At 56.2% G+C, this 27,189-nt stretch overlaps 2 protein-coding genes across 4 annotated transcripts in view; one reads left to right on the forward strand and one right to left on the reverse strand.

Moving 5' to 3' along the window:
• The window catches only part of TRPC4AP (transient receptor potential cation channel subfamily C member 4 associated protein), a 69,068-nt gene extending 59,445 nt beyond the window's left edge, over positions 1-9,623 (forward strand). For 2 of the 3 annotated variants that reach the window (XM_049650924.1, XM_049650926.1), the window contains exons 11-20: positions 103-161; positions 2,431-2,532; positions 3,660-3,743; positions 4,805-4,895; positions 5,939-6,079; positions 6,658-6,766; positions 7,377-7,489; positions 8,321-8,527; positions 8,709-8,901; positions 9,374-9,623. In XM_049650924.1, coding sequence (XP_049506881.1) covers positions 103-161; positions 2,431-2,532; positions 3,660-3,743; positions 4,805-4,895; positions 5,939-6,079; positions 6,658-6,766; positions 7,377-7,489; positions 8,321-8,527; positions 8,709-8,846 — 1,044 coding nt within the window. In that variant the 3' untranslated portion in view covers positions 8,847-8,901; positions 9,374-9,623. The remainder of the gene's footprint in view (positions 1-102; positions 162-2,430; positions 2,533-3,659; positions 3,744-4,804; positions 4,896-5,938; positions 6,080-6,657; positions 6,767-7,376; positions 7,490-8,320; positions 8,528-8,708; positions 8,902-9,373) is intronic. The other variant, XM_049650925.1, reaches the window with a different exon arrangement.
• The window catches only part of MYH7B (myosin heavy chain 7B), a 35,122-nt gene continuing 17,531 nt past the window's right edge, over positions 9,599-27,189 (reverse strand). The window contains exons 10-43 of the mRNA XM_049650930.1: positions 26,924-27,016; positions 26,775-26,838; positions 25,484-25,582; positions 24,876-24,979; positions 24,584-24,722; positions 24,159-24,277; positions 23,918-24,067; positions 23,573-23,743; positions 22,183-22,362; positions 21,959-22,091; positions 21,796-21,872; positions 21,267-21,354; positions 20,949-21,066; positions 19,021-19,144; positions 18,777-18,913; positions 17,772-18,027; positions 16,580-16,822; positions 15,751-15,927; positions 15,503-15,648; positions 15,070-15,160; positions 14,595-14,984; positions 13,641-13,767; positions 13,435-13,553; positions 13,147-13,343; positions 12,653-13,002; positions 12,442-12,566; positions 12,224-12,339; positions 11,344-11,740; positions 11,144-11,269; positions 10,863-11,033; positions 10,667-10,771; positions 10,478-10,573; positions 9,888-10,025; positions 9,599-9,796 (exon numbers count right to left, since the gene is read on the reverse strand). Coding sequence (XP_049506887.1) covers positions 9,785-9,796; positions 9,888-10,025; positions 10,478-10,573; positions 10,667-10,771; positions 10,863-11,033; positions 11,144-11,269; positions 11,344-11,740; positions 12,224-12,339; positions 12,442-12,566; positions 12,653-13,002; positions 13,147-13,343; positions 13,435-13,553; positions 13,641-13,767; positions 14,595-14,984; positions 15,070-15,160; positions 15,503-15,648; positions 15,751-15,927; positions 16,580-16,822; positions 17,772-18,027; positions 18,777-18,913; positions 19,021-19,144; positions 20,949-21,066; positions 21,267-21,354; positions 21,796-21,872; positions 21,959-22,091; positions 22,183-22,362; positions 23,573-23,743; positions 23,918-24,067; positions 24,159-24,277; positions 24,584-24,722; positions 24,876-24,979; positions 25,484-25,582; positions 26,775-26,838; positions 26,924-27,016 — 5,178 coding nt within the window. The 3' untranslated portion in view covers positions 9,599-9,784. The remainder of the gene's footprint in view (positions 9,797-9,887; positions 10,026-10,477; positions 10,574-10,666; positions 10,772-10,862; positions 11,034-11,143; positions 11,270-11,343; positions 11,741-12,223; positions 12,340-12,441; positions 12,567-12,652; positions 13,003-13,146; positions 13,344-13,434; positions 13,554-13,640; positions 13,768-14,594; positions 14,985-15,069; positions 15,161-15,502; positions 15,649-15,750; positions 15,928-16,579; positions 16,823-17,771; positions 18,028-18,776; positions 18,914-19,020; positions 19,145-20,948; positions 21,067-21,266; positions 21,355-21,795; positions 21,873-21,958; positions 22,092-22,182; positions 22,363-23,572; positions 23,744-23,917; positions 24,068-24,158; positions 24,278-24,583; positions 24,723-24,875; positions 24,980-25,483; positions 25,583-26,774; positions 26,839-26,923; positions 27,017-27,189) is intronic.

A 27,189-nucleotide genomic window follows, 5' to 3' on the forward strand; every position in this document is an offset into this window, starting at 1 on the left:
AGAGAAGCAAAGCGACACATCCAGGCTCTCACCAGAATGTTTTATTTTCATTGGGAACGTTGTGGTGATGGTTTTAACATCAAGGATGCATATGTGTTTTAGGACATCACCTTGAAGATACAGTTCTTGAGGCTTCTCCAGAGTTTCAGCGACCACCACGAGTAAGTACGAACTGTCCTTGGAAGGCCAGTTGTTGCAAGGGCTTCTCCCCTGTCTCAGACCTCAGCTCCGGAGGACCTGGCAGCTGTGAGGGCAGCTGTCACATGGTTACCACGTGTGGCTGCACTTTGACAATAGTGTAATAAGAGCTGCCATTCATGCGGCCCTTCCTTTGTGCCAGGCCCTGTGCCAATCTTCCCCTGAGCCCTCACTGCCACCTCAGGAAGGGAGTACAGAGTTGCTGGCTCCTTGTTACCCTTGGAGTCAATACGTCCCTCAACTGTCTGTCCCTCTGAACCAGGAATGGACAGCTTGGCCCTTCACAGGGACCTCAGGTGGGCAAAGTGGGCTGAGTATTTGCTTATTGAACAGGTGGAATATTCTTCACCTGCACAAGGAGATGTACCCTCTCCCATTTTTTTTGAAGCCATATTCTGCCCTCTCATTTTTCATTTTTCTACCTTCAGTGGAGAATGCACAAGAGAGTGATTCTCTGCTCTAAGGAAAACAGTGCCGGGGGAGGGATGAATAGCAGCTGACCCCTTGACCTTGGCACTGGGGAGACATTATGGCGAGGGTAAGGGGTGGGATGGAAGGACTTTCGTGAGCTGGAACACACAGGCAGTTACTGCTTAGCTCTTGCCTACTGCTGGTATACAGGAAACTGGGCCCGCTGTTACATAGCTTCTGAGTTTTTTTCCCCCAAGGGAAGCTAGAAATTAAGATTTATGTGGAAGGTCCTGGTTTTAAACATTGACTTAAATTCTTTTGAAACATTGTGTAAGCTACCAGAAAGTGCCTGAGGACAAATGTGGCCAAGGGCCTCCACTTGGCTACTTTTGTCTGGATCATGTTGATCATCCTCTTTCAGAGGCTCTTTGTCTGAAGGACTTAAGCTCCAGAAAGTATGTGAACACTCTAAAAAATGGCACCAGTATGTTCTGAATGTGTACTTTTTTTCTGAGGAAGTGGGTCCCTAACTTTCATCAGACTCTTATTAAATCTGAGCACTTGTATGTGTTAGGCACTGTTAGGCTCTGGGGAGACAGTGATGAGTGAAATTAGCCGTGACCCCTGGTCTCGTGAAGGGTACGATCCTGGAAGGGAGGAGGGACATTAATCAGAGTCACACCACCCGGTGCACAGTGACGGATGGAGGTGGTATTCAGAGGGAGGGAGCATGCTTCTGTAAGAGAACATTTGATAGGGGCCCTGAACTGGCCAGAGGGTAGTCGGGAGCTCTTCCCTGCAGAAGCAACTTGTCAGCTGAAACCTGAAGGGTCGGTAGTGGTAAATTGGGTGAAAAGGAAGAGTGAGGGTCTGTTCCAGAAGTAATGGTGTGTGCAGAATCTCCTGCAGGGTGGAGCACCGTGTGTTCAAGAAGGCCAGTGTGGCGAACGATGTAAAGAAGAGGGGCTTGGCCCATAGGCTGTGAAAGTGGTTGGTGGCTCAGCCACAGGACCTTGTCAGTCAAATTCTTGGGCTTAGATTTTATATAGTCTAAAGCTTGTGAAATTGTGGGGGTGTTTTTGACAGTAGAGTAACCTGGTCAGAGTCCCATTTTCTAAAGATCTCCCTGGGTGCTGTGTGTTGAATCAGTTCCTGGGGGAGACCATTTAGGAAGCTGCTTCTGTCCACGTGGCTTGGGTGATGCCAGGCCTAAAGATGAAGGGCGCAGGAGGGAGTGTCTCAGCTGCCTCAGGCCCCTGTGGGAATGCCAGAATAGAGCCAGGTTTGAGAAGCAAAATGCTGAGTTTGATTTGGACATCACCAAGTTGGATGTGCCTTTGAGAAAGCAAAAGGAAATGTTCAGTGGTGGGGCGCCTGGGTAGCTCAGTCCGACTTCAGCTCAGGTCATGATCTTGAGGTTTGTGAGTTCGAGCCCCATATCAGGCTCTCCGCTGATATGCAGAGCCTGCCTGGGATCCTCTTTCTCCCTCTCTCTCTACCCATCCCCCACTTGTGTGCAGGCATGCTTGTTCGCACTCTCTCTCTTTCTCAAAGAGACATTAAAAAAAAAAAAAATGTTCAGTGGCAAACAAAAGGCCTGGAAATGCTGAGGGAATGGGCCTTGTTAGTGACTGTGGCAGGCAAAGGGGCAGGGGCGGGAGCCAGGGAGACTCCCTTCACCTGTGCCCTTCTGCCACCTCAGGAGCAAGTGATGGCAGGGGAGGGCACCTGGAAGATTCTCTGGCTCTCACCACAGGAACTGGGCAAGAAGGGAACTAGCCTGGTGCCTGTCCTTTACCCCTTCCAATCCATTTGTTGCAGGAACAAGTACCTGCTGCTCAATAACCAGGAGCTGAACGAACTCAGTGCCATCTCTCTCAAGGCCAACATCCCTGAGGTGGAAGCCGTCCTCAACACTGACAGGTGGGTGGCATGCAGCTCTGGCCCACAGCCTGCCCTGGCTGCCTGCATGCCCCCGGGTTCACAGATGAGTGCCCACAGGTCTGGTACTTATCCTTTCTCTTTCACATGTAGCTCCGATGTCCTGAGGGCTCCTGGGTGTCATGCACTGTCCTCATGTCCCCTGCATTACCTCACTGGGGCCGCACAGCAGCCATGGGAGGGAGGTGCCATCATCATCTCCACTTTACAGAGTGGGGAGCAGGGGTTTGGAGAGGTCATCTGCCAAAAGTCACATGTGTTCTGCCCACTCCTTTGTCACTCACCTTTGCTGACATGCTTCTTGCCCTGTGATAAGTCCCATTAGCTGGATTATTCTCGTGCCACCTTCTGACCAGCAGGGAGGTCACAGGTTCCTGAGGGTCAGGGCAGGGAGGACTATAGCCAGCAACAGAAGTCATAATTCCCAGGCTCTATTTTTTTTTTTTTTTAAAGCAAGAGAAATCTGTTCAAATAAAATCGTGCATAGTCCATAATGTCTGGAGGGGATAAAAGTAGAGCTGTTCTATTTGAAGAGGGAGTTTAAGGGCTCAGAATCCCTGCCTGCTTGGCCATCTGTTCCCCATGATGCAGCCCAAGTCATTTCCTCATCGAACATCTTGCTTCCTAGACCAGCAAGCTGAGGCCCAGAGGCACAGGGACTTGTCCAAAGCCAGCGGAGCTGAACGTGGGGGCCAGGGTACTCCCTCTCTCACCCTGTTGGCACAGACTTTGCCCCATCTGGTAGACTCTGTCCTGGCATTTCAAACTCGCTTTGGTGTAAACAGCCCTCCAGCGGTTCTGAGCACTGACTCTGGGTTTTTCTGGCCTCTGATCACTTGCCAGTGAGTCTGGGAAGGGAAAGCTGGCCTGAGATGTGGTGTGGGTACACTTGGCTCTTCAGTTCTAAGACTGCAGGAGTCCTTGGAGTCCTCTGGACACAGATGGAACTGGGGGGCATTCTGCAGGTTTGGAAATGTCCCAGGTTTTTTCACCCACCTAAACCAGCAGGGAGATCCAACCCCAGGGCCCCAAGATAGCAGCCCCTTGGCCAAGTGGAACTTGGCCCTGTCAGCCTCACGTCTGCCACTGATGTACCTGTTTTGTTTCAGGAGTTTGGTGTGTGATGGGAAGAGGGGCTTATTAACTCGTCTGCTGCAGGTCATGAAGAAGGAGCCAGCCGAATCATCATTCAGGTAGGTCTGGGGACAGGCACCTGCCACTCCTGAAGGGTCCAGGAGCCAAGCGTTTCTCTCGAGTGGTTAGAAATACCTCATGTGACTACCAGCTTCTGCTGTGGATATCCGACTAGTCTGGGGGGGGAGGGGGTCTGACTCCACAGGTGTGCATGAGCTTCTGCTGCATCCCAGCAGTATATTTTAGGGACTAACCAAGCATTCACCAAGCACCTACTCTGTGCTGGCGCTGGACAGATGGTAGGAAATAGCTGCAGCCCCTGCCCGTGGAGTTCCCTGGGTTGTGGGAAACAGGCGTGTAAAGAAACCTGTTGGAGTGCAGTGTGGAAAGAAATAGAGCCAGGACCTGCCCCAGGGGCTTGGGAACAAAGGAAAGCTCCTTATCCAGCTGGGGGCTGAGGGGGGGTGGGTGTGGACAGGGAGGGCTCCCCAGAGCTCCTCTGGCTCACCTAAGATGAGTTGTGAAGGCTGTGGACAGAAGTAGCGGGTAAGGGAGGCATTGGTCAGGGCTGGGTGTGATCTACCAATAGGTTCGTGCCCACATGTGCCCCCTGTCAACTCAGCCTGCCTTGTCCAGTCTTCCCCTCATTGATCCCAGCTCTACCCCCCACCCTCAGGGCCACTTCTTCTCTACGACAGCCCATCAGAAGTGAGCTCAGTAGCCCATCTGTACAGATCTGTCAGGTTCCCTCATGCACTCTCAGCACCACTTTCCATTGTCCTTCTATTCTTCTGAAGGGGCAAAGCTAGAGTGTATTTTCGTATGTGACTTACTGTAGCCAGCCCTCTAATCCTGGATCCATCTTCTCTGAGACACAGCTTCTTCCAGACAGAACCAAATAGACGACAGTTCCCCACTGAGCTGTCAGCTCCATGAGGGTAAGGACTATTGCTATGTCCCCAGTTCCTAGTATGAGGCCTGACGCCTAGTAGATGTTCAGTGAATGTCGAATAAAGCAAGCAAGACAGCAAACATCTCCCAGCCCCCTTGGTGAATGGAATATGGGCCAGAAGAGGGCAGCCTTAGCCACCTGGGCCAGGGGTCAACATTTGGGTCGCAGGTTTTGGCAAGCCCGGGCTGTGGAGAGTTTCCTCCGAGGGACCACCTCCTATGCAGACCAGATGTTCCTGCTGAAGCGAGGCCTTCTGGAGGTAATAGCCTGGAGGAGCCAGGGTGTTGGGTGTCCCGTTCTCCCCCTAGCCCCATGCATTGCTCTCCTTCGTGAGACTTAGACAGCTGGTCAGGAGCAGACCAAATCTCTATTTTGAAATGCCAGTGCAGTTGTCCTGGGACTTCCCCTGAGTTTCCAAGTGTGGGTTCCTTAGGTGCTTAACAGATGATTGAGGGATCTGGGGGGTGGCCATGGAAGAGTGTAAGAGTCTGTAGTTACCCAGCAAGGCCTTTTGACCCTGAGGATATTTTGCTGTTGACCAAAAGTCAATTCTCCTTTATTGTAAAGTGGTCTGCAGAAAAAGCAGAATTTACAAGAGGCAGGGAACAAAGTGGCCAGAGATATCATTGGTTTAAAAAAAAAAAAAAAGGATACAAACAAGAAACTGACCCATGAATTGTTGTAAAATCCATAAGGAATTGATCTAAATCAGCATAACTTCAGGAAAATGCAAATGAAAAATGGAAACAGTTTAACTGTTGTAGAAAACTCTATTGTAAGAGTTAAACTGGCTTTTGTTCCTGATGAAAATTCATCGATTTTGGTATAAACTTTCTTATTCATAAATATAAAGACAAACCATGGGGTCAAAATGTGTCCTGTGCCCTTAAATCCTGTGCTTCATTTACTTGAATGGCCTCAGTGCTCAGGCAGTGGCCATTGTTACTTCTGGAGACGGCTCCCCTCGCCTGCCGGCTGGAGAGCCCTGGGCAAGCAAGAGGTCATGACTGCACACCTCAACCCACCCCCAGCCTCCTGGTGGTGTGTGTAATGCCTGGCCCTGCCCTTGGAGTGCCCAGCATCCTCAGATGAGAATCTAGACAGGGAAATGAGTTCCATCAACTGACGTGGATGCTTAACTCAAAGCAAATGTCATGTGGTCTGAGCTATGTGCCAGGCCCTGGTGGGAGGCAGACAGTGGGCAGCTTGGTTGAGCACAGCCTGGGGGCGGCAGCCACATCTGCTTCTCGGCCCCAGGGCTCAGCCACCTTCCTGCCTTCATCCTGTCCTCTCCCACCCCAGCACATCCTGTACTGCATCGTGGACAGCGAGTGCAAGTCGAGGGATGTGCTCCAGAGTTACTTTGACCTTCTGGGGGAATTGATGAAGTTCAATGTTGATGCATTCAAGAGATTTAATAAATATATCAACACTGATGCAAAGGTAAGACTAACCCGGGCTCCATGGGGTTTGCTGCATCATTCAGAAGTTATCTTGGAGCCCCGGTCCTTCCCAGTCTTTGGGTGCTGGTTTGAAATTGGAGAATACTGGGGAGTCAGTGGGCCGGCTTCAGCGAATGGCCATTCACCTCTGCACTGTGCTGGTTCTGTGCTGGACCCTGGGTATACAGGGGTGACCGTCTCAGCTACTTGTGGGCAGGGGTGAGGGTGGGAGCAGGTGGGCTGTGAAAATGGCTCTGATGCAGGTGGGTGACACAATGAGCCCCAGAAGGGCAGGATCGGGCCCAGTGTGTGAGCCTCACGGGGTGTGTTTGATAGAAACCCAGTGCAAACTAGTTGAAGTGAACATGAGGGGAGTCCAGCGCCCATCATCAGTGTAGAAAACACTGGGCTTGCCGTCAGCCCTGGCTCGAGCTCCTGTTGGGGGGCTGGCCACCCGGCTCGTCTGGGCCTCAGTCTTATGAGACACAGCTGGGCCTGGATGGATGGGGGCCCTGTGCGGCCAGCGGCCACCTTCAGTGGGAGCTACCACCACCCGCCTGAGCTGGGCCTCTGCTGCAGTTCCAGGTGTTCCTGAAGCAGATCAACAGCTCTCTGGTGGACTCCAACATGCTGGTGCGCTGCGTCACGCTGTCGCTGGACCGGTTCGAAAATCAGGTAGACATGAAAGGTAAGGAAAAGCCACGGTGCCAGGGTGAATCGGCCCAGTGTGGCCACAGTGGTGTCAGACACCCAGCATCTAGCAAGGAGACAAAACGGCCAGAAGTAGCTGCGCCAAATGCCCACGTGGCTGGGGTCCAGGTTATGGCTCTCTGGGAGATTTTCTTGGCGCTTTGACTTTTCTCTATCGTCCGTGCTTCCTTTAATGAACATGTAGATTTTAATAAAAGTAAAGAAACTGTCGTGCAAATGGAATGCAGAAAACTGAACACCCTTCCTCTCTTGCCTGGAATCGCCTGGGAATAGAGGGATCGAGACGGTGAAGCCTGAGGGAGGGAGGCCTCAGAGAGGAGGACCCCGCAAGGGACTGAGGGAAAGGTGGTGGTAAACTCCTGGGGGGGGTGTAATGAGAATGCAGACTCAGCCTGGGTGGCAGCACAGCTGGACATTTGTTCCTGCTGCATCCGGCCTTTCCTGTGTTGCTTTCATGGCAGGGGCTCCCATCTCCAAAGTCAGGACCCCAGTGGGGCCTGGCTACAAGCCTGAGGGGCAGGTCCCTGGGCCTGAGCCACAGACCAACTTCCGAGCCTGCTGTCATACCTCTGCCCCTCTGTCCCCAGTTGCTGAGGTCCTGTCCGAGTGCCGCCTGCTTGCCTACATATCCCAGGTGCCCACACAGATGTCCTTCCTCTTCCGCCTCATCAACATCATCCACGTGCAGACACTGACCCAGGTGAGAGGTCCTGCAGACATGCAGGAGGGGAAGGGAGATTGGAAATAGTTTCCCTCATCCCAGAGCCCAGGGGTTGATCTGTCCCATCTTTGCCCTAGACATGTGTCTTGATCCGTCTGTTGGTTCCTAGGAAACCCCGCCAGCTATTCTGAGGACTTTTTCCAATGAGGGACCGTTGTGCCATTTTACAGATGGGGCCTGAGGAGGGAAGAGGTCTCTGAAGTCACAGATGGGTCAGGATTGGCATGGAGTTCTTGACTCCCTGTTCAGTGCTCTCCGAGCTCCTGCTGTGCAGGCTTTGGGATTGGACTTGATGTGACTTCCCACTCCCTCACTAAGTAACTGCAGCTTCCCCTTCCCTAAGCTTCACACTCCTCTTTTCTAAAATGGGGTTAATGCTCAACCCCTCAGAGGTGGTTCTTTGTTCCTTCAGTTAGCACACATTTACCGAGGCAGGGCACTGGGCTGGGGCTGCACAGTGAACCAGCCCGAGACCCTTCCAGCTCGGTGCTGAGCAGAAGTTAGAAAGTGAGGTAGCTGCACCTAATGCGGGCACCCTGCCCCACCCTGGGGATGGAAGCTCCGGGAACCAGAGCTCCCAAGAAGAAGTGATGCCTGAACTGATTCTGGAGGAGGAATGGACTCTAGACCACTGACGATGACCCCCCCCCCCACCCCCGCCCGCCATGCCCTATCCTCTCAGGGTTGTGCAGGGGCAGCTCAGTGCGTGGCATGAGACACCCTCCTCCCTGCCCAGTGGCACCCCAGATCCACCAGGGGCCACTGGGGCTACCTGCATGCACCTAACATGGCACGCCTGGCGCCTCGCAGGAGAACGTCAGCTGCCTCAATACCAGCCTGGTGATCCTGATGCTGGCCCGGCGGAAAGAGCGGCTGCCCCTGTACCTGCGGCTGCTGCAGCGAATGGAACACAGCAAGAAGTACCCCGGCTTCCTACTCAACAACTTCCACAACCTGCTGCGCTTCTGGCAGCAGCATTACCTGCACAAGGACAAGGACAGCACCTGCCTGGAGAATGTGAGTGCCCCCCCGCCCCACCCCAACCTCCCAGTGGGTAGGCCATGGGCCGTCTTGAGGGTGTGGTCTCTGCCTGGGCTGTGTGGTAGCTCTCTGTCGCCTTGCCAGCCCTCCCCACGGGGTGCCTGGTTCGGCCTGGGTCCTCCAGGCGTCCTAGCCTAGCCCCTCTCTCTTTGCCCAGAGCTCCTGCATCAGCTTCTCATACTGGAAAGAGACCGTGTCCATCCTGTTGAACCCAGACCGCCAGTCACCCTCTGCCCTCGTCAGCTACATTGAGGAGCCCTACATGGACATAGACAGGGACTTCACCGAGGAGTGACCTTGGGCCAGGCCTCGGGAGGCTGCCGGGCCAGGGCCAGTGTGGGTGAGCGTGGGTACGTGTGCCACACACCCTGCCTGGTCACTCCCCTTCCCTGCCTCCCCGATAACTCTGTCTGCCCCAGGTCTTCAGGTACAAGCTTATGGGGAGGGAGCATCTAGAAGCCCTTGGGTCTGAGGGCCCCAGGTCACTGGGGAACCTCAGTTCCCTCAAGACCCCCATGATAAGGACAGGGATACTATGCCCACCCTTCCTTCAGAACCCTGGGGCCCCAGCCCACCCAGAGAGAGGTAAAGGAACTTTAAAAAATAGCTCTGTCTGAGCTCTTGCCCTGTCTCTTGGCTGTCAGTCCCGGGGTGGGGAGGGAGATACGGGCACCCTCCTCCAATCTGTGAGCCAAGCTTGCTCTGGCCTTTGGACCCAGGCAAAGGCTTCTGAGCCCCCGCGGGCAGGGGTGGGGGCTACCAGAGGACGCTGCCTTCCCCCACCCTTGCCTATCTATCCCTCCCTCCCTTGTTTTCCTTTAGCGACTCTGGTTCTGTTTGCTCACTGGCCGCTGTGTTCATCCCAGGGGGTTTCCCTAGAAGTGGGGACCCTTTTCTTCCATCCCTTGGGGCACCGGGTGGCTGTGCCCTGCCCCAAGGCAGCGTCTCCTGCCTGAGCCCACACACACAGGAGCCTGGCTAGGAACACACCCTTGGCCCCTCCTTGTGTTGCCAATTTATTAACAACAAATAAACCAATTAAATGGAGACTATTAAAGAACTTTATTTTAAATGACTGTTGTGGACCTGACTTTTGTCCAGGGACTGTGTGTTCCTTTGCTCTCCTGAACCTCAAAAAAGGAGAAGGCAAGTAGCTGGAGCCGCAGACATGGCATTTATTCAGGGTGCAGCAGGAGACGACACACAGCAGGCATCGTCTTCAGAGCTCAGGGGTCACTCCTTGTGCTATGGGGACAGGAGTAGCTGAGTGAGCTTCACCCTCCCATCCTCCCTCCCCCATGCAGAGGGCAAGGGGTGCCCCATGGCAGTCTCTCACCTTGGGTCCCAGGGCATCTCGGGTCCGTGCCCGCAGCTTGTTAGCCTGGGTTTCTGCCATGTCTGCCCGTTCCTCCGCATCATCCAACTCATGCTGGGCCTTGCGGTACTTGGCCAGGTTAGTACTGGCCTGCTGTTCCTGGGGACACAAAGGGCCTTCCTGGTCACCCTTTGTAACTGAGATAGGTAGTCAGTCTGGTCCCGTCCCATTCCCCAGAGGGGCCTGGCTTCCGGTCAACTGCTCCTCTACCTTCTCTATCACCAGTGCCCCTGGCAGGAAGAAGGGGAGGTAAGGCAGTCCTTCCAGAGGCACGCAGAAGGGAAAGCACATGGGGTCCCTTCAGGGACAGCTGGGTCCTGTCTCTAGCTAAAGCTGGTAGGAAATGATCGCTCTTCCCACTGGGACAGTGGGGTCACTGAGCTAGATCACTGCCCTTTCAGGGCAGCTTGCCTACACACAAAGCCAACATGGGCAATACAGGGCCGAGAGAGGGAGTGGACTGCTCACTGTCATCATCTCTGGCTGAGGAGCCTGGAACTGGCGCTGAAGTTGTTCCCAAGTTCCAGCTGCCCAGACCCCAGTGCACTCACCGCCTCCTCACACTGGCGTTTGTAGCTCTTGACCTTGCTCTGCAGCTTGTCCACCAGGTCCTGCATGCGAGCCAGGTTCTTCCTGTCCTCCTCAGCCTGGGCAGGCAAAGGCGATTTAGATCTTGCCCAGACTGGGCCAGTTCCGGCCACCCCACCCCCACCCGCCTCGTGGCGGACCTAGTCACACACCTGGTACACGAGCTCCTTGACCCGGCGCTCGTGCTTCCGCACCCCTTTGAGGGCCTCAGCGTGCTTCTTCTGCTCCGCGTCGAGCTCAGCCTCCAGCTCCCGCACCTGCGAGTAGCCAGGGATGGGCCTGCTGCCCAGAGCCCATCCTCAGGCTGCCCCCTCGTCCCCTGCCCCGGCCTGGGAGGGCCGCACGCACCTTGGCCTCCAGCTTCTGCACCTGCTTCTTCCCGCCGCGGAGGGCAGCTTGCTCAGCCTCCTCAAGCCGGGCCTGCAGCTCCCGCACTGTCTGCTCCAGCGTCTTCTTCATCCGTTCCAGGTGTGCGCTCGTGTCCTGCTCCTTCTTCAGCTCCTCGGCCATCATGGCCGCCTGTTGGTGGATGGGGTGGGGTGGAGTGGGGTGGGGGGGAGCCTGGTCAGGAGGGGAAAGTCCCTTTGGTCTCAGCTCCAGGTGCCCCCACGGCCACAGCCCAGCCTCACATCGGTGATGGCCTTTTTGGCCTTCTCCTCGGCTTCCCGCCTCTCCTGGGCAGCCTCCTCCACCTCGCCACTCAGCTGGGTCAGGTCCACCTCTAGCTTCTTCTTCTGGTTCAGGAGGCCCGTGTTCTGTGGGGATGTGGAGTCTCAGAGCCGGCCGGCAGGCCCACGCCGCCAGCATCCCCGCGGCCTCCCGGCCCCACCTGCGAGTGCAGGAGGTTAAGGCGCTCAGTAGCCTCCAGCAGCTCCTGTTCCGCCAGGCGTCGGCTGCGTTCGCCCTGCTCCAGCGCGGCCCGCAGCTCTTCCAGCTCTGTGGCCAGCAGCACGGCCCGCCGCTCCAGGGCCTGGGCCTGCTCCCGGAGCTCGGCCACCAGCCGCTGTTCCTCGTCCCGCCCGGCCTGCTCCTCCTTGAGCTGGGCCTGCAGGAGCCGTGTGGCTGCCTGCGCCTCCATGGCCTGGCGGGTGGCGTGGCCCAGCTGCAGCTCCAGGTCGTTGAGGTCACCTTCCATCTTCTTCTTGAGCCGCAGTGCCTCGTTGCGGGCCCGAGTCTCCGCATCTAGGGAGGCCTGCAGGGACTCCACTGCCCGCTGGTGGTTGCGCCTGTGGGGAGGAGGGAGGAGAGTGGGGGTTGTGGCCTAGGAGAAAGGGGTGGGCACAGGCACTAGACCTGCTCTTACGCCAAGGAATGCTGTAGACGTGAACCCATTGTGGGAATAAGCGACTTGTCCTTCCCTGATCTCTAGCCCCTTGGGACTGCCTGTCACCCTCAGAACTAAGTTCACGGACAAGAGTGAGGCTCCACAGCAGACAGACATGGCTGAACCCTGGCTCTTGCCTGCACTGTATAACCCTGAACACGTCCTTTAGCCTCCAAAGTTGGCCTCTAGACTGGGGCCAATAGTCCTGATCTTGAGAGAGGCCCAGGGGAGGGGCAAACAAGGTGCCTGTGCACACAGAGGGGCCTAGCCCACACTGCCTGTCTGCTTTTCTCCTGCCCTCAGTGGGGACAGGAGGGGTGTTAGCATCAAGAGGAGGAGTGGATCCTGGGGTGGCAGAGGACAGGGTCGGCTCTGGCCGCCCTACCTCAAGTTAGTGCACTCTTCATCCTTCTCGGCCACTTTCCGGTCCACCTCAGCCTTGACCTGGGAGAGCTCCAGCTGGATCCTCAGAGTCTTGGTCTCCTCCAGCTCCAGGGCTCCCTGGAGCATGGGCATGGGGGCTGTGAGCATGCATTGCAGGAGAGGGGAGGCCAGGGAAGCAGCAGGTCAGTGCCCGCCCTGCCCCTGTGGCCAGTCCCTGACCTCAGCCTCCTCCAGTGCGGCCTGAAGCTCACTCTTCTCCCCTTCCAGAGCCTTTTTGGCTTTCTCCAGCTCCTGGATGCTCTTCCCGCTGAGGCTGACCTGGTCTGTGAGGTCACTGATTTCCTCTGCAGAATGAACAGGGCACCTCATTCACCCCTGATCCCAGGTGGCCCGAGCAGGGCACCCTCAGTAACCCCACAGCAGATCATACCCTGCAGGTTCTTATTCTCCCGCTTGAGCGTCTCCAGAGCCTCGAGCGCCTCCTCGTGGCTGTGGCGCAGCCGGAAGAGCTCAGTGCCCAGGCCACGGGCCTCCCTCTGGGCAGCCTCCAGCTCACGCTGTGTCTCCTCCTCCTGCCGCCGCCGTTCCTCCAGCGCCCGCTCCAAGTGCCGCTGCTTCTTGTCCAGTGCTGCAGCCGCCGAGGTGGCCCGCTCCAGCTCCAGGGTCACGTCCTCTGATTCTGTCTGCAGTCGTAGCTTGGCCTTCTCCAGTGATGAGCACTTGGCATGAGCAGCCTCCACTCCCTCCTCTGCCTCCTGCAGCCGCAGTGCCAGCTTCTTTCTAGGCCAAGGGAGCGGATAGTATGGACCGCATAGTCAAGGGAATCTGGCAGTAAGGTCCCCGTATTCCCCCCTCACCCCCTGAAAGCTCAGAGGCTCAGGCATCACCCCTTCATGGTGATGGCCAGGCTGCTAAGGCGCTCACTTGGCTTCCTCCAGCTCCTCCGTCCTCTGGATGGCGTCTGCCTCATACTTGCTCCGCCACTGGGCCACCTCAGCATTGGCTTTGGACAGCAGCCGCTGTAGCTCAGCCTGGGCCTCCGCCTCCTCCTCGTGCTGCTCCCGCAAGAGGTCACAATCATGCCGCAAAGCCTGCACAGCATGGGCCAGCGCGCTCTTGGCCTGCAAGGACCTCAGTGACCTCAGTATTGGGCCGGGCTGGTGGCCCCAGGGCCCACCCTGCCAGCCCTGTAGCAGCAGGTGGCCGGCCCACCTTGCTCTCCTCTTCCAGCTGCCTCCGCAGTTCTTCCAGGCTCTGGGTGGCCGAGGCCTTCCCCCGGCTCAGCTGGCTAATCAGAGACTCCTTCTCCTCTAGCAGGCGGCTCAGCTCCCCTGCGGGGCCGAGGGTGAGTGGCAGGTCAGGCGGGTGAGGGGCAGCGCCAAGGCCCCAGGGTGGCCCAGCCAAGCCCCCGGCCTCACCACTCTCAGTCTGCAGCCGCCCACGCTGATTGCTCGCATCTGCTAGCTGCCGCTGCAGCTCTTCCACCTTGATCTTGGCCTCACTCAGCTGATCCTCATAGGTCCGGCACAGCTTCTCGGCACTGGCCTGGGATCCAGGGTCAGGAGTCAGAACAAGTTTGTGAATCACAAGGCAGTGTCTGGAGCTGCCAATCAGGGCCAGGACCCCTGGACTGGGAACTAGAAGGCTAGACATGGGCCCGGGAATCAAAGGGAAAGCAGAGCCCCAAGTTCAGGGTCAGAGATTCTACTGCTGGACCCTGGCTTTAAAAGATGGGTGTCTGGGGGAACCTGGCTGGCTCAGTCGGTTAAGCGTCCGACTTCGGCTCAGGTCATGATCTCGCGGTCTGTGAATTCGAGCCCTGCATCGGGCTCTGTGCTGACAGCTCAGAGCCTGGAGCCTGTTTCAGATTCTGTGTTTCCCTCTCTCTCTGGCCCTCCCCCGTTCATGCTCTGTCTCTGTCTCAAAAATAAATGTAAAAAAAATTTTTTTTTTTAAAGATGGGTGTCAGAAGTGAGAGGGCCAGGATGAGGTTAGGATACTAGAGTCTGAAGTCAGTTGCAGACAGTGCTCATAAGTCAGCTGTCAGGATTAGGTGGTACAAAGGTCAGGGGTCAAGGCTGGGTGCCGGGATTTGGGACAGGACCAGTCAGGACAGAGGTCAAGGACTGAGAGGTTAGAATTAGATGCTGGGTCAAAAATGACCTGGAGTCAGGGCCCAGAGTTAGGAATCAGGGTTTGAGGTCAGGACCAGTGTGGGGTTGGGGATGGATGACTGATAAATAGGTCAGGGGTCAGGATCAGGTACAGGGTCAGGGGTAGGGTCAGTGCTGGAGTCAGGATCAGTTTAGAGTCTAGATGGGCATGGGATCAGAGCTCAGTCAGAATGCTAGACTCAGGAAGGAGGCAGACACCTTGCCACGGGCCAGAGTCTCAACATTGGCGCCCAGATCATCCACCTCCATGCGGAGCTCGCTTTTTTCCTTTTCTAGCTTCTGCCGCACCCGCTGCAGACTGTCCACTTGCTCGCCCAGTTCGGCCGCGCTCTCAGCCTGCTTGCGTCGCAGGGCAGCCACCGTGGCCTCGTGCCGCAGTGCCGCCTCCTCCAGCTCCCGCCGCAACCGGCCCAGCTCGGCCTCGCGCTTGCGGCAGCCCTCACGCTGCCCTGCGGACGCCCCACCGGCCTCCTCCAGCCGCTCGCTCAGCTCCTCCAGCTCCCGGGCTGCCTCGGCTCGCTGCTTCTCCACGCGGGCCCGGGCTGCACGCTCCGCTTCCAGCTCCTCTTCCAGCTCCTCCGCCCGAGCCTGGGGACAGGCAGACGGCAGCAGTCACCTCTGCGTGCCTCTGGCCCTGGCCCTTCCCGCACTCCCCACCCCGTGCCCCACACACCTGCAGTTCCTTGATCTTCTTCTGTAGCTGTGCCCCAAGGAGCTGCTCATCCTCCACCCGCAGGGTCAGCTGACTCAACTCAGAGTCCTTCCTGGAGGTGGAGGGGGCCGTGAGCCAGCGCAAGTCCTCACTTCCATCAACCTGCCTGGAGTCCCTTGGTCCTCCAGTCTCCCTCCTCCCCACCTGAGGCACCAAGCCCTCAGCGACCTCATCCCTGTGTTCCCTCTCAAACCACCCCCCACCAGAGCCTCGCTGGGACCGTTGGGGGCAAGGAAGGCAGGACACGACCACCTGCACCTGAGTGACTCCCATCTCAACCCTACACATTCAACGCCTGCAGTGAAGCAGAACTGACTGGAGGGTCCAGAGGGAGAACCGGGGTATAGGCTCAGGAGGCCGCCTGCCGGTCTGCCACCGCCCAGCCCATGCCTACTTCTTGAGCTTCTCCTCCAGCTCCTGCTTGTCCTGGGCAGCATCCGTCACCGACTCCTGCGTCAGCTTCAGGTCACCCTCAAGCTTGCGCTTTGCGCGCTCCGTGTCCATGCGCAGCTTCTTCTCTTGCTCCAGGGAGCACTCCAGCTATGGCGCAGGAGGGGTAGGCATGATCAGCCCCCAGGCGTGAGCCACTGGCCCCGCTGTCCCAGCGCCACCACACAGGCCCCTGCTGTGACCAGGACTCACATCTTCCACTTGCTGCTCCAGCCGGAGCTTGGCCTTGGCCAGTGCGCTCACGCGGTCCTCCTCGGCCTGTAGGTCACCCAGGGCCTGCTGGTGGGCCTCCTGCAATGCCTTCTTTTCCTTGGTCAGCCGGGCCACCGACTCGTCCAGTGCCGCCATCTCCTCTGTCAGGTTCTTCACCTGTGCCAGGGCCAGGGTCACCGTGAGGATGCCCCTCCCACACTCTGGTGCAAGGAGCCACCATGCCAGGTCACAGCAACCGCCCCTTCCAACTAGGGGGGGTCTTGGGCAAGTCGTTTCACTCTGAGCCTCAATTAGTAGTAGATGCCAGCTACTTTCGGTATAACGGGTGTTCCAGACAGTCCTGGTTTCCCCTGTGAGCACCTGAGTGAGCCCCTCTTTCCCTCCTGTATAATGAGTCAGTATTCCCGGCCCTGTGAACCACGTGGGGCTGTGCTAGGGGGTCAGGGGCAGAAGGGATCCAGAGGCACCCAGGGGATGCAGAGCCGGGAAAGGGGCTTCCTGCCCTCACGGGCCTTACCAGCCAGGATGGATGACAAAATACTGGCATTTGCTGAGCACCTGCTGTGCGCTAAGCCCTGTGCTGAGTGCAAGCAAAAGGTGGTCACACACTGAATCCTCAACCTAATGAGGGAAGTGCTGCTATTAACCCCACCTGACAGGAGGAAATGGGAGCCCACAGAGAGGAAGTGACCTGCCCTGGGCCACCCAGCAGGGGCGTCACAGAGCCCGCAGGGAGAGCAGCAGCTGCCTGGCCCCACGGCCAGCCCCCTGGCTCGGAGCCTTTCCCCCCACCTGGCCCAGACCATACCTTGTTCTCCGTGGCTTGCTTCTCCTTCTCGGCCTTGGCCAGTGTCAGCTCCAGGTCGTCGATGTCCTTCTTGAGCTCTGTGCACTCATCCTCCAGCTTGCGCCGGCGGGCGGCCAGGTCGGCATTCACCTCCTCCTCATCTTCCAGCCGCTCACTCAGCTCCTTCACCTTTGCCTCGAGCTGCACCTTGGACTTGATCAGCAAGTGGCAGCGCTCCTCAGCATCTGCCAAGTTTTCCTGTTCCTGGAGAGGGACATGGGGAATGGGACAGAGCCATGGCCAGGCAAACCAGCCGAGGGACACGAGGCCAGGCCCCGGAAAAAAAGTTCCATGCAAACGTGTGACACCCACGCTCAGCTGGGGACCAAGGAATGCCTATGACCTGCTCTTGGCCCCAAAGGGGCTCAGGTGTGCTGGGCTGGGGGCTCAGGGAAAGGGATGGGCAGGGGTAGAAGCAGCACCATCAAGAGGGGAACGTCAGACAGGCTGGGGCAACCCAGAGTGAGAAGCCCAAACAAGGGCTCTCAGAGAGCTCTGGGCTATGGCCTTCCAAGGGGACAGGCAGCTGTGCCGTGATTGGCTTGGGTATTCTCTCCCGCCTCACCAGCTCCTCACCCCTGCTTGCCCACTAGCAGGTGAGTTCTGTGACCACAGGCCTGACTTCCCACCAACGTGTCCTCAGAGCGACTGTGGGGCCTGGCACACAGGTGATACTCATAGTGTTTGCTGAAGGAAGGAATGACTCAGTGGACTTGGGAAGTTTCCAGACCCTTGATCCCTGCCCTCTGGCCATTACTGTTACGTGCCTGGGTACGTAATGTACCCTGGGTTTCCATGGCCCTTAACCAGAGAAGGGAGCATGGGTCTGTGTCAGGGACAGGAATGAAGGAGGGCCAAGGAGATGGGGCTCCACTGCAGCTTTAGCAGGAGGCCAAGGTAGCATGGGGCAGGAGCATCAGGACACGGGAACAGACTGACTCTGATAGGGGACGTGAGCCCACAGTCTCTCATCTCATGGCATGTTTGAGACTCGGAAGAAAGATCCAGATCCTGAGCACCCGTATGGTGCACCGTGTCCACCCTGACCAGGGGTCTGGCTGTGTTTCCTCAAAGCAGCCTGGGGTTTTCTGGAGTGCCAGGGGCATAGGTCACCAATGGAAACCCTCCATCTCCCTTCTCCTCCCCTACTCACTGCCTGGAGCTGCAGGGCCAGGTCATTCTTCTCCTGGGTGACACTGACGTGTGTCTCCTCCAGCTCCTGGCGCTTGGCCTCCGCAGTAGCCAGTGCCCCTCGCAGCCCCCGAAGCTCTGCCCGAAGGACCGCCAGCTCTTCCTCGGCCTGCGCTGAGCGCAGCAATGGCTTCATCTTGAAAAAGAGCTTCATCCATGACCAATTCTTGACGGCATTGAAGGCGCGGATATTCCACTGGATGGTGAACAGGGCATCCCTGGGGAGGGGAAGCCACGGGTGGCCAGGAGGCCCAGTGCTGCCCCTCCACGGTAACAGCCCCGATGCTCCTGGGCACCTGCCCTGGGCTGGGCTCCGCACACGGTGAACGCTTCAGCATGTGATCTCAAGTGGATCTAATGCCTCTGCTTTATTGTGAGGTGGAGAGAGAGGCCCAAGATCAAATGGGTCTACCTCCAGGGTAAGGGCTCAGAAAGCCCTAAATGTCCTGGTGGTCCTTGCAAGTGTCCTGAAGAAACCAGGAATGTACCCTGATATACTTGGAGCTCTGGGGTCACGTGCCTGGGCTCACACCCCAGCTTCCCCACCACTAGCCAGCTGTGACTGGTTCTCGGACTCAGAGAGCAGCTCTGCTGATGAAGTATAATCACGTGCCCGCCTCCTGAGGACTGTTTGGCACTTTAAGCAAGATCATGCAAATAAAGCCTCTTGCCTGGGGCCTGGCACTTAAGAGTCTCGGGAAACACTGGTTGTCATTATTACCACACTGAGTGGCCTGGAGTGAAGAGAAAGGTGATCTTATCCTGATTTTGAGGTGAGGAAATGGAAACTGGCAGTTGAGGGGGACAAGACAGGACCCTGCACCTTCAGAGACACCTAACCAGCCGCAGGGATAGTCTGACCCACATGAGAGACAATATCACAGGGTTGGAGAGCCTGGTGGTCCCGGCAGCCAGGATACTGTGGTCACACCCCTACCCCTGTCTGCTGCTCCCTCCCCACACACACCTGCCTCCAAGCAGGCGCTGATACTCAAGGCGCATGAGGCGGCCCCGGCTCCGTGCCTGTAGCAGCGTCAGAACCTTGGCCAGACGCTGGTCACGAAGCTCTTCCAGGATGCCTAGAAGCCCAGCCTTGAAGAACACCTGGGGTGGGGGAGGATGCACCAGGTGTAACCCCCAGCCACCTGCATGTGTCCTGTCCAGTGTGACTGCCCACCCCCAGGTCAGCCCTAAGTCCTATGTGCCCCGACCTTGGTGTGGCCAAACTGGTACTGGGTGTGGTCAATGTCCAATGAGCCCAGGAGCTTCTCCGTGGCCTTCCTGCTGTCCATGAAGGTGTCGTCTGGGATAGCACTGGGGTTCAGGATGCGGTACCTGGGAGAGCACGGGAGGGCTGCTGAGGAGGGGGCTGGGCAGGGGAGCAAGGGAATATTCGAAGGCCTCCCAGAGGCCACAGCAGAGGCTCCAGTGGGGGAGCATGGTGACACTGGGGATTGAGCACAGTCTGCTTACAAACCTTGGGTTGCATTTAAATGCATTCATTAATTAAGTTCTTTAAGAGATTGTAGTATTGGGTGCCTGGGTGGCTCAGTCGGTTGAGCATCTGACTCTTGATTTTGGCTCAGGTCATGAACTCATGGTTCCCGGGTTTGAGCACCAGGTCAGGCCCTCCACTGATAGTGCGGAGCCTGCTTGGGATCCTCTCTCTCTTTCTCTCTCTGCCCTTCCCCTGCTTGCACTCTCTCTCAATAAACTTAAAAGAGAGAGAGATTGTAGTATTTACAACAGGCATGCAACACTTTCATAATTTTTTAAGTTACAATTTTTTGTAATTCATCTTATTTTTTTAGAAGGCAAAAAATATAAAGAAGGTGATATGGTATGGTGTATCAAAGCCTAAAGAACATTTGAGAGAGAGAATTCTAAACAAGAGCAAGGGTACCCAGCACATCCACTTCTGTGGGTCCAGGTGGCTGTGGCCATAGCATTAAGGTTAGAGAAACGTGAAAGACCCCTCACCAGGGGCTGATAAACAAAGCACGGTTCACTAGACTCTGGGATACTATAGCCAGAACAAAAGGAATGATGCTGCATGCCGTTAATACATCTGTCCAAACTCACAGGACGTACACTGCCATGAGCAAACCCTAACGTAAACTATGGACTTTGGGTGACTCTCCTGTCCCCAGCCACTGTAACAAATGTCCCACTCTGGTGAGGGATGCTGATCATGGAGGAGGCTGGGGGGCGGGGGAAGCAAAGGCATATGGGAAATCTCTTTGTACCTTCCCCTCCATTTTGCTGTGAACCTAAAACTGCTCTTTAAAAAAGTCTTAATTAAAAGAAAAAAAAAGGGGGATGGTACAGACTTATGTCTGCTGATAAGGAGAATCTCTCTTACATGAAAAAACAAACTCACAAAACAAGGGTGGGCGGGGAGGAAGGAGGGAGAGCGAGCGAGCATGCACATGCGTGGAAGCACGCCAACTATATTTGTGCCAACATGCATACGTCAGTGTGCATGACTACAGGTACTTCAGGGGAGGGGGGCTATGGACATGTGTAGCTGATAAAATCAAACATATAAAGGGAAGGGGGAAGGAGCTAACAGCACTGACTGGCGTTACACAAAGTCTAGTCTATGGGCCCCTCACTCAACTCCCAAATCCATATCCAGCTCCTGCCTGCCCCACTTTGACTTCTCCTCTCGAACCTCGGCTGAAGACATTTCAAACCTAACTTGGTCAAAGTGGAACTCAATCCACTATCCCTCCCCACTCCATAATATGGAAAAGCCCCATCTTGGTATCTCAGCACATCTACTCCCCAGTTGCTCAGGCCCCAAACCTGGGATCACCCTTGTCTTTTTCTTATTCCCTATCCAATCCATTAACATGGCCTACTGGCTACACCTCAAATACCCGAAGCCTGATGGCTACTCCCCTAGCCCACCCCTGTCTCAGTTACCACCATCTCCCATCGGGGTGCCAGCCCAGTCTCCATGTTCAGTGTTTGGAATCTCAGTCCTTGGAACCTTGATCCCTTTGGCTCTAAGTGTGTGCCTTTCCCATTCCCTCAGGCTGCTGCCTACACCCGAGGGAGGGCAAGGGGGAAGGTGGCTGTATAGGAGCAGGAAGGGGGGTGGTGGGAAACCAGGGCTGGGCAGGCAGACACCCACCGCTGCCGGAAGTCAGCATAGAGCAGCCTGTTGGGGAATCCTTGGCGACAGATCCGGATCCCCTCCAGAACCCCATTGCAGCGAAGCTGGTGTAACACTAAGAAGGCATCCATGACCCCTGGTTGTGGTGGAGGTTAAAGGGAAAGCTTAGAAGTCAATGGACACACCTTCATGCCCCAGAGAAAGACCAACAGCCCACATAGGGGCTTTCTTTGAGACCACGCAGGCCCTGAGGAGAGGGAAGACCCAGCTTCTAAGTCTGCCTTGTCCCCTCCCTCCAATGTCCTCACCCCACCAACCCAGCCCTGGGGTGACTACCTGGGGTCTTGTTCTCGTTGGGGACAATGCAACGGACAAAGTGGGGCTGTGTGGCCCGTAGGTTGGTCATCAGCTTGTTGAGGTTCTCCTGGGGGTGAGGAGAGGGGAGAAAGCACAAGAGGGGCAAGAAGCAGAATTGGAAACCATAGTGGATCAGCCTGCTGAGGACTGGTGAGCCAGGCGTCTAAGCATGCCTCTGCACATCTGTCCTTCCACTGTTCCTTGGCACCCTCTTCCCTCTTCTGTTTGACTGGGGCCCTGTCAGTCGCCTAAGTCTTCACTCCCCCATCCAATCGCCATGCCTCCCACAGGCCCCGTGGCTCCCACCCCATTCCCCCCCAAACCCTGCCCAGGCAGCGTGCGGACGGGAAGCAGCACAGACTTGCTGTGATGTTCACAAGAGAGGAGTTAAACATCACTGCAAGTCTTAACAGCCGCCCGCCCAGGGTGCAGGGGACAGAGCAGGGACCAGGGATGGGGCTGGAGACTGGCAGGTGAGGGCCTGCATGGGGCCCTGACTGGGCCTCACCTTGTGCAGCTGGGACACCGTCTGGAAAGATGCTGCCTTCTTACGCTTCTCTTTCACCCCAGACTTGGGGGGCTCGGCTAGGAGAGACATGGGACCAGTCACTCTGGGGGACGTCACTCTGTGAGTGCCCTATAGAATGGTGACCTTGTCCCTCTGTACTCACTGGAGCAGGACCCTGCATAGTTCTCATAGAGGGTGGCTAAGAGCTTGTTCTGCGACTTTTGGAAGATAGGGACCACAGTCTCATTTAGCGGATCTTTGTTTTTCTCCAGCCAGCCCACAATGCTGTAAGGCACCTGGCAGAGACCAGACAGGTGCTGAGCAAGGTTGGGGAACCAGGAGAAGGGAAGAAGTGGGTCAAGGGTTGGGATTCCAACAGGCACCTACCACGCCCGCATAGTGGACCACCTCAAAGTGGGCCTGGTATTTGCGCTTCTTGTCAGGCCGTGGCTGCTGGAAATTGGGTGACTTTCCTGCATGGTTATCATAGAGCTTGGCCCGGAAGCTGGCGTCTGAGGCCTTGGGGAACATGCACTCCTCCTCCAGGATGGACAGGATGCCCAGTGGCTGGGGACAGGGAACAAGTTTGAAGGGCCATCATCAAGCCAGCCCATCCTGACTGGGCCAGATCCCATATCTTGGAACCCCTCCTTCTGGAAGCCTTCCCAGTCCCCCAACTTCAGCCATTGCTGGGAGGGACAGAAACCAGATGGGTACCCAGGAGTCCTGTCTTCCAAAAGAGAAGTTTGTTTCTTGGCTTTGAACTCCCTTCGCATGATTCGCAGCTCTGGGTCATCCTCTTTGCTCACAGGTGCACAAACTCAAACTGGAATCTCTGTACCCACCCACCTCCTGATGTCTGTAGTCTGTCTGTCTGTCTGTCTGTCTGTCTCTCTCTCTCTCTCTCACACACACACACACACACACAATAAAAGGGGGAAAAAAGGCGGCTGAGTTCAAATTTTGGCTTCCTCACTTACTAGCAGGGAGGCCCTTAGACCTCAATTTCCTAACCTACTAAGTGTTGAAATGAATACTTTCAGTGCTGATCTCACAGCAAAAACTGTTGACCACCCAACTATGCAAAAGCAGGACACAGAAATGCATAAAAATCACCTGCTGCATGAACTCTTGTGGCTTCTTCAGCAATGTTCAATGTTAAAAATACATTTTCAGAGAAAAAGATGGGATATGAGTCTGAGTCTATAAAAGAAAATGCACGTCCAGGATAAAGGGTTTGGAGGCAACTTAACCAAAGTGCCAAGATACAGGCTGTAGTAGGGTTAGGGGGCAAATATATAATTTTTTTCCCTTTACTCCTGAGTTTTCAGATTTTCTTTGATTTTTCTTTCTTGCAGTCTTTGTACAACAGGGAAATAGATACAATCAATCAAATAAATTAGCAGACATACTCTCCCCTGCCTACCCCAGGCAGGTCCGGTGAGATTGTGGCTGCAGTAGGCCCTCATGAACTGCAAAATCGTGTGTGCCCATGACAGGCTGTTGGCCACAGTGCTGGGTGCACACTCACGTACCCACCAACACACATTCACACAACCTCCAACAAATCTATTCACACCCATGCATGCGCTGCCATTCACACACACGAACAGAGACACAGAGCCACACTCACATACGCAAGCTCATATCGATGCACCACTGCACACATACACGGGTGCTTGCACACGCTCGCTCACAAGCCGGCACACGCTCATTCTTGCTCACTTGCCACACCCCCATCCCCCTCCCCTTGCAGTGGTCTTGCTCTAGGCCCCACCTTCTCAATGAGGTCAATGCAGGGTTGCAGGTCCAGGCCGAAGTCGATGAAGACCCAGTCGATGCCCTCCCGTTTGTACTCCTCCTGCTCCAGCACGAACATGTGCTGGTTGAAGAACTGCTGGAGCTTCTCATTGGTGAAGTTGATGCACAGCTGCTCAAAGCTGTTGAACTATAGAGGGAGGTGCCAGGCTCATCAGATACACACGGGGAGACCCATGGAGGAACGGGGATGTGCACGACTTCACCGCCACCTCCAGGCAGAGTCCTGGGGCTCTGGCCCCCACCCACCCATGGTCCTCTGCCTTGGAGAGAACAGAGCCCAGGGGTGTGGGCCCGCTCTCACCTCAAAGATCTCAAAACCAGCGATGTCCAGGACCCCAATGAAGAACTGACGGGGCAGCTTGGTGTCCAGGGTCTGGTTGATCCGTGACACCAGCCACCGGAACAGCCGGTCATAGGTGGCCTTGGCCAGAGCCCCCACGGCAAACACCACCTGGAGGTGTGGAGAGGCTGGGCTGGGACCTGGCAAGGAGGGTACCCTGCTCCACTGTCTCCAGGTGAGCCCTGGCCTGCAAACAGCTCACCTGCTCCACACTCTGGCCCTTGGTCACGTACTCGTTCCCCACACGCACTCGGGGGTGCAGAAGGCCTTTAAGGAGGTCCCCACTGCTGACCCCCATCAGGTAGGCAGCCTTGTCAGCACCTGGCAGGGCACACAGCAGGGGGGCAGTAAAGGAGGAGGAGGGCAAGAATACGGGCACCTGGGGGTGCTACTGGTCTCTGCCTGGAGTTAGAAGAGGGAGGCAGGGAGAGGTTGAGTTCAGGGCAGGCAAACTGTACGGCTCAGAAGGGTGAGGGTCCGGGATTGAGAAATCAGGGGTTACAATCAAGACCAGGTAAGACTTAAATCAAAGGCTGTGGACAAGGGTTAAGGTTAACGGTCATGAACAGGACACTAGAATCAGGGTCAAGATGATGACCAGGTCAGGCCAGGGTCAGGCCCCCTCACTTTCAGTGCCGTCAGCCTCAGCCTGTTCCTCCCGCTGCTTCTGCTTGAACTTCATGTTGCCGAAGTGCAGGAGGGCCCCCACGATCTTATAGCAGGCACACTTCTCATCCACGCTGAAGCCCAGGATGTCCATGGCATGCTGTGGCAGGGGACAGAAGGATCAGAGAAATCTGGGCTCCTCTAGGGGCCAGCTGAGCTAAGGGCACTGGAATTGCTCCCTGACCTCCCCCCAGCCTCACACATCCTCACACTGCAGGCGCCCCGACCCGCCTCTCTCCCACCAGAGACCTACATCAGTGGCCATGAGCTCCTCGCCGTCGTTCATGTTGTCCACAGTGATGACACCCTGGCTGCAGAAGTGGTAGTCATAGGGGTTCATTGACAGAAGCAGCATATCTGGGAGACATGCGGAGAAGCACGGTGGGTTTGGCTGCATTCACCCAGTGATTCTCCTTCCCTCCCATCCCAGCATGGAAGGTTCTAGGGGCCACCCAGGCAGGGGACTCTAGGGCCCTCCCAGGACTTCTGTGTAGCTGAGTTTCTCACCCCCTCCCCCAGGCCTGTGGCTTTTCTTTCTTTATGGTTCTCTGAGGAATGAGCCCAGTCACTATGCAGGGTGCTAGGGCACAGGGAAAACCACACTCTGTCCTTGAGGGGCTTGTAAGAGTGCATAGCTGGGCCTATACAGAGCCACTGCTTCCCCCTTGGTGCTGGATGGGGCCTCTCCAGTCTCAGGACAGAATGAGGGACAACCTTGCCAGGGCCATGACACTAGGGGCCTATTCTCCAGTACAAGGAGAGAGCTCAGCAGTAACTAGGAGTCCCAGCTAAGGAGTGGAGGGGCAGTCCCACCCAGCCCCGTGGGCTCTGACTCCCCTTTCATCCACCCCTGGCCCTCACCCTGCAGCTCTGGCTTCTTCCCCGAGAGGATCTGGTAGTAGACATGGTAACCACGCTCACCAGGCAGCTGGAAGATCACTCGCGACTTCTCCAGGAGATCTGGGGAAAAGAGGGGCACTAGCCTACCTTCTGCCTGTACCTCCCCAGAGTGGGTCACCCCAATAGAGCTGAAGGGGTGGGGGAAGTTGTCTCAGGGGTGTGTAGAGAGGCACTGTATCCACACACATGCCAACACGTACTGAAAAGTGTCTATCACGCAGGTGTCACAGGGTGGGGGTGTGTGTGTCTGCAGGTCTGCATGTCTATGGGCAGGGGTCTTCATATGTCCTTCTTTCATCTATGCTTTCATCCCTTCATCCACAGACCACACTGCTTCCCTCCAGAGCAGAGCTAGCATGTCAGTGTGTGGGTGAAGCGGAGTTTCCATGTGTTTGCAAAGGAATGAGTCAAGGAGTGAATTACAACATTCTCTGGTCATCACATGTCTGTGCTTATCCATCGGGATCTGGTGATGCATCCCAAGGTGGGGAGTGGTCAGTGTAGGGGCCTCTCTGTGCATGCAGCCTGGGCCCTGGTGTCTGTGCAGTGGGGCTGGGCCAGGTGGGATGGGCAAAAAGTGGGAGGGCAGGCTTCCAGGGAGGATGGGGTGGTGTGGGGGGTGGTCACAGGCCTGCCCTATTGGAGGCCAGAGAAAGAACTGAGGTGGGGTAAGGATCCAATCACAAGGAGCCTGGCTGGCCCAACAAGGATTCGGGTCTCCATCCTAAGGTAACAGGGGGCACCTGGGTGGCGGTTAAGTGTCCGACTCTTGATTTTGGCTCAGGTCATGATCTCACGGTTCGTGAGTTTGAGCCCCACATTGGGCTCTATGCTGGCAGCAGAGCCTGCTTGGGATTCTCTTTCTCTCCCTCTCTCTCTCTGCTCCTCCCCTGCTCCCATTCCCTCTCTTTCTCTCTCCCTCCCTCTCTCAAGATAAATAAATAGTTTAAAAATAAAAAATAAAGATCAGGTAATGGGATCTACAAAAGGTTTTTAAACAGAAACATAATGTGGTCAAATTCGTATCTGAGAAAATATCACTCTGGCTGGGAAGATCAAGCAGAGGAATGGAGGCTCAGAGACCATAGTGGATGGAATGTTGCAGGGGACAGTAAGGTGGTAGGGGCTGGGCGGTGGCCAGGGGATGGAGAGAAGTGCCTGGAACAGGTGGTAGCCCCAAAGATTTGAGGATGGATGCTCAGTCAGAGCAGAAAGGCGCAAGCCTCTGTTCCCCACCCTCCCCTTGACTCACAGCTGTCAATATCTGCAGATGCCAGCTTCCCAGAGGGACCAAAGTGAATGCGGATGAATTTGCCCTGTGGGCAGAGGAGCAGTGTCAGTCAGGGCCCTTTACCTCCCTGCTGCCCATCCCCACCCACCTCTCCCACCATGGCCACTCACAAAGCGGGATGAGTTGTCATTCCGCAGGGTCTTGGCGTTGCCAAAAGCCTCCATGGCAGGATTGGCCTCGATGATTTGATCCTCGAGGGTGCCCTGGTGACAACAGGATGACGGGTCTGTCAGTCCTGGTGCTACCAACTAGGAGACCAGGGTACCTGATGGTCCTGCGTATCAGCGAATCCTGGACCACCTCTGGTGGGGAAAGGGAAGGGACCTCCCAGGGCTCATTACTATTGTCTGCCCCCACTAGCACTGGCCCCACACTT

The sequence above is a fragment of the Panthera uncia genome (assembly GCF_023721935.1).
Source record: "Panthera uncia isolate 11264 chromosome A3 unlocalized genomic scaffold, Puncia_PCG_1.0 HiC_scaffold_11, whole genome shotgun sequence".
NCBI classification, from domain to species: Eukaryota; Metazoa; Chordata; class Mammalia; order Carnivora; family Felidae; genus Panthera; species Panthera uncia.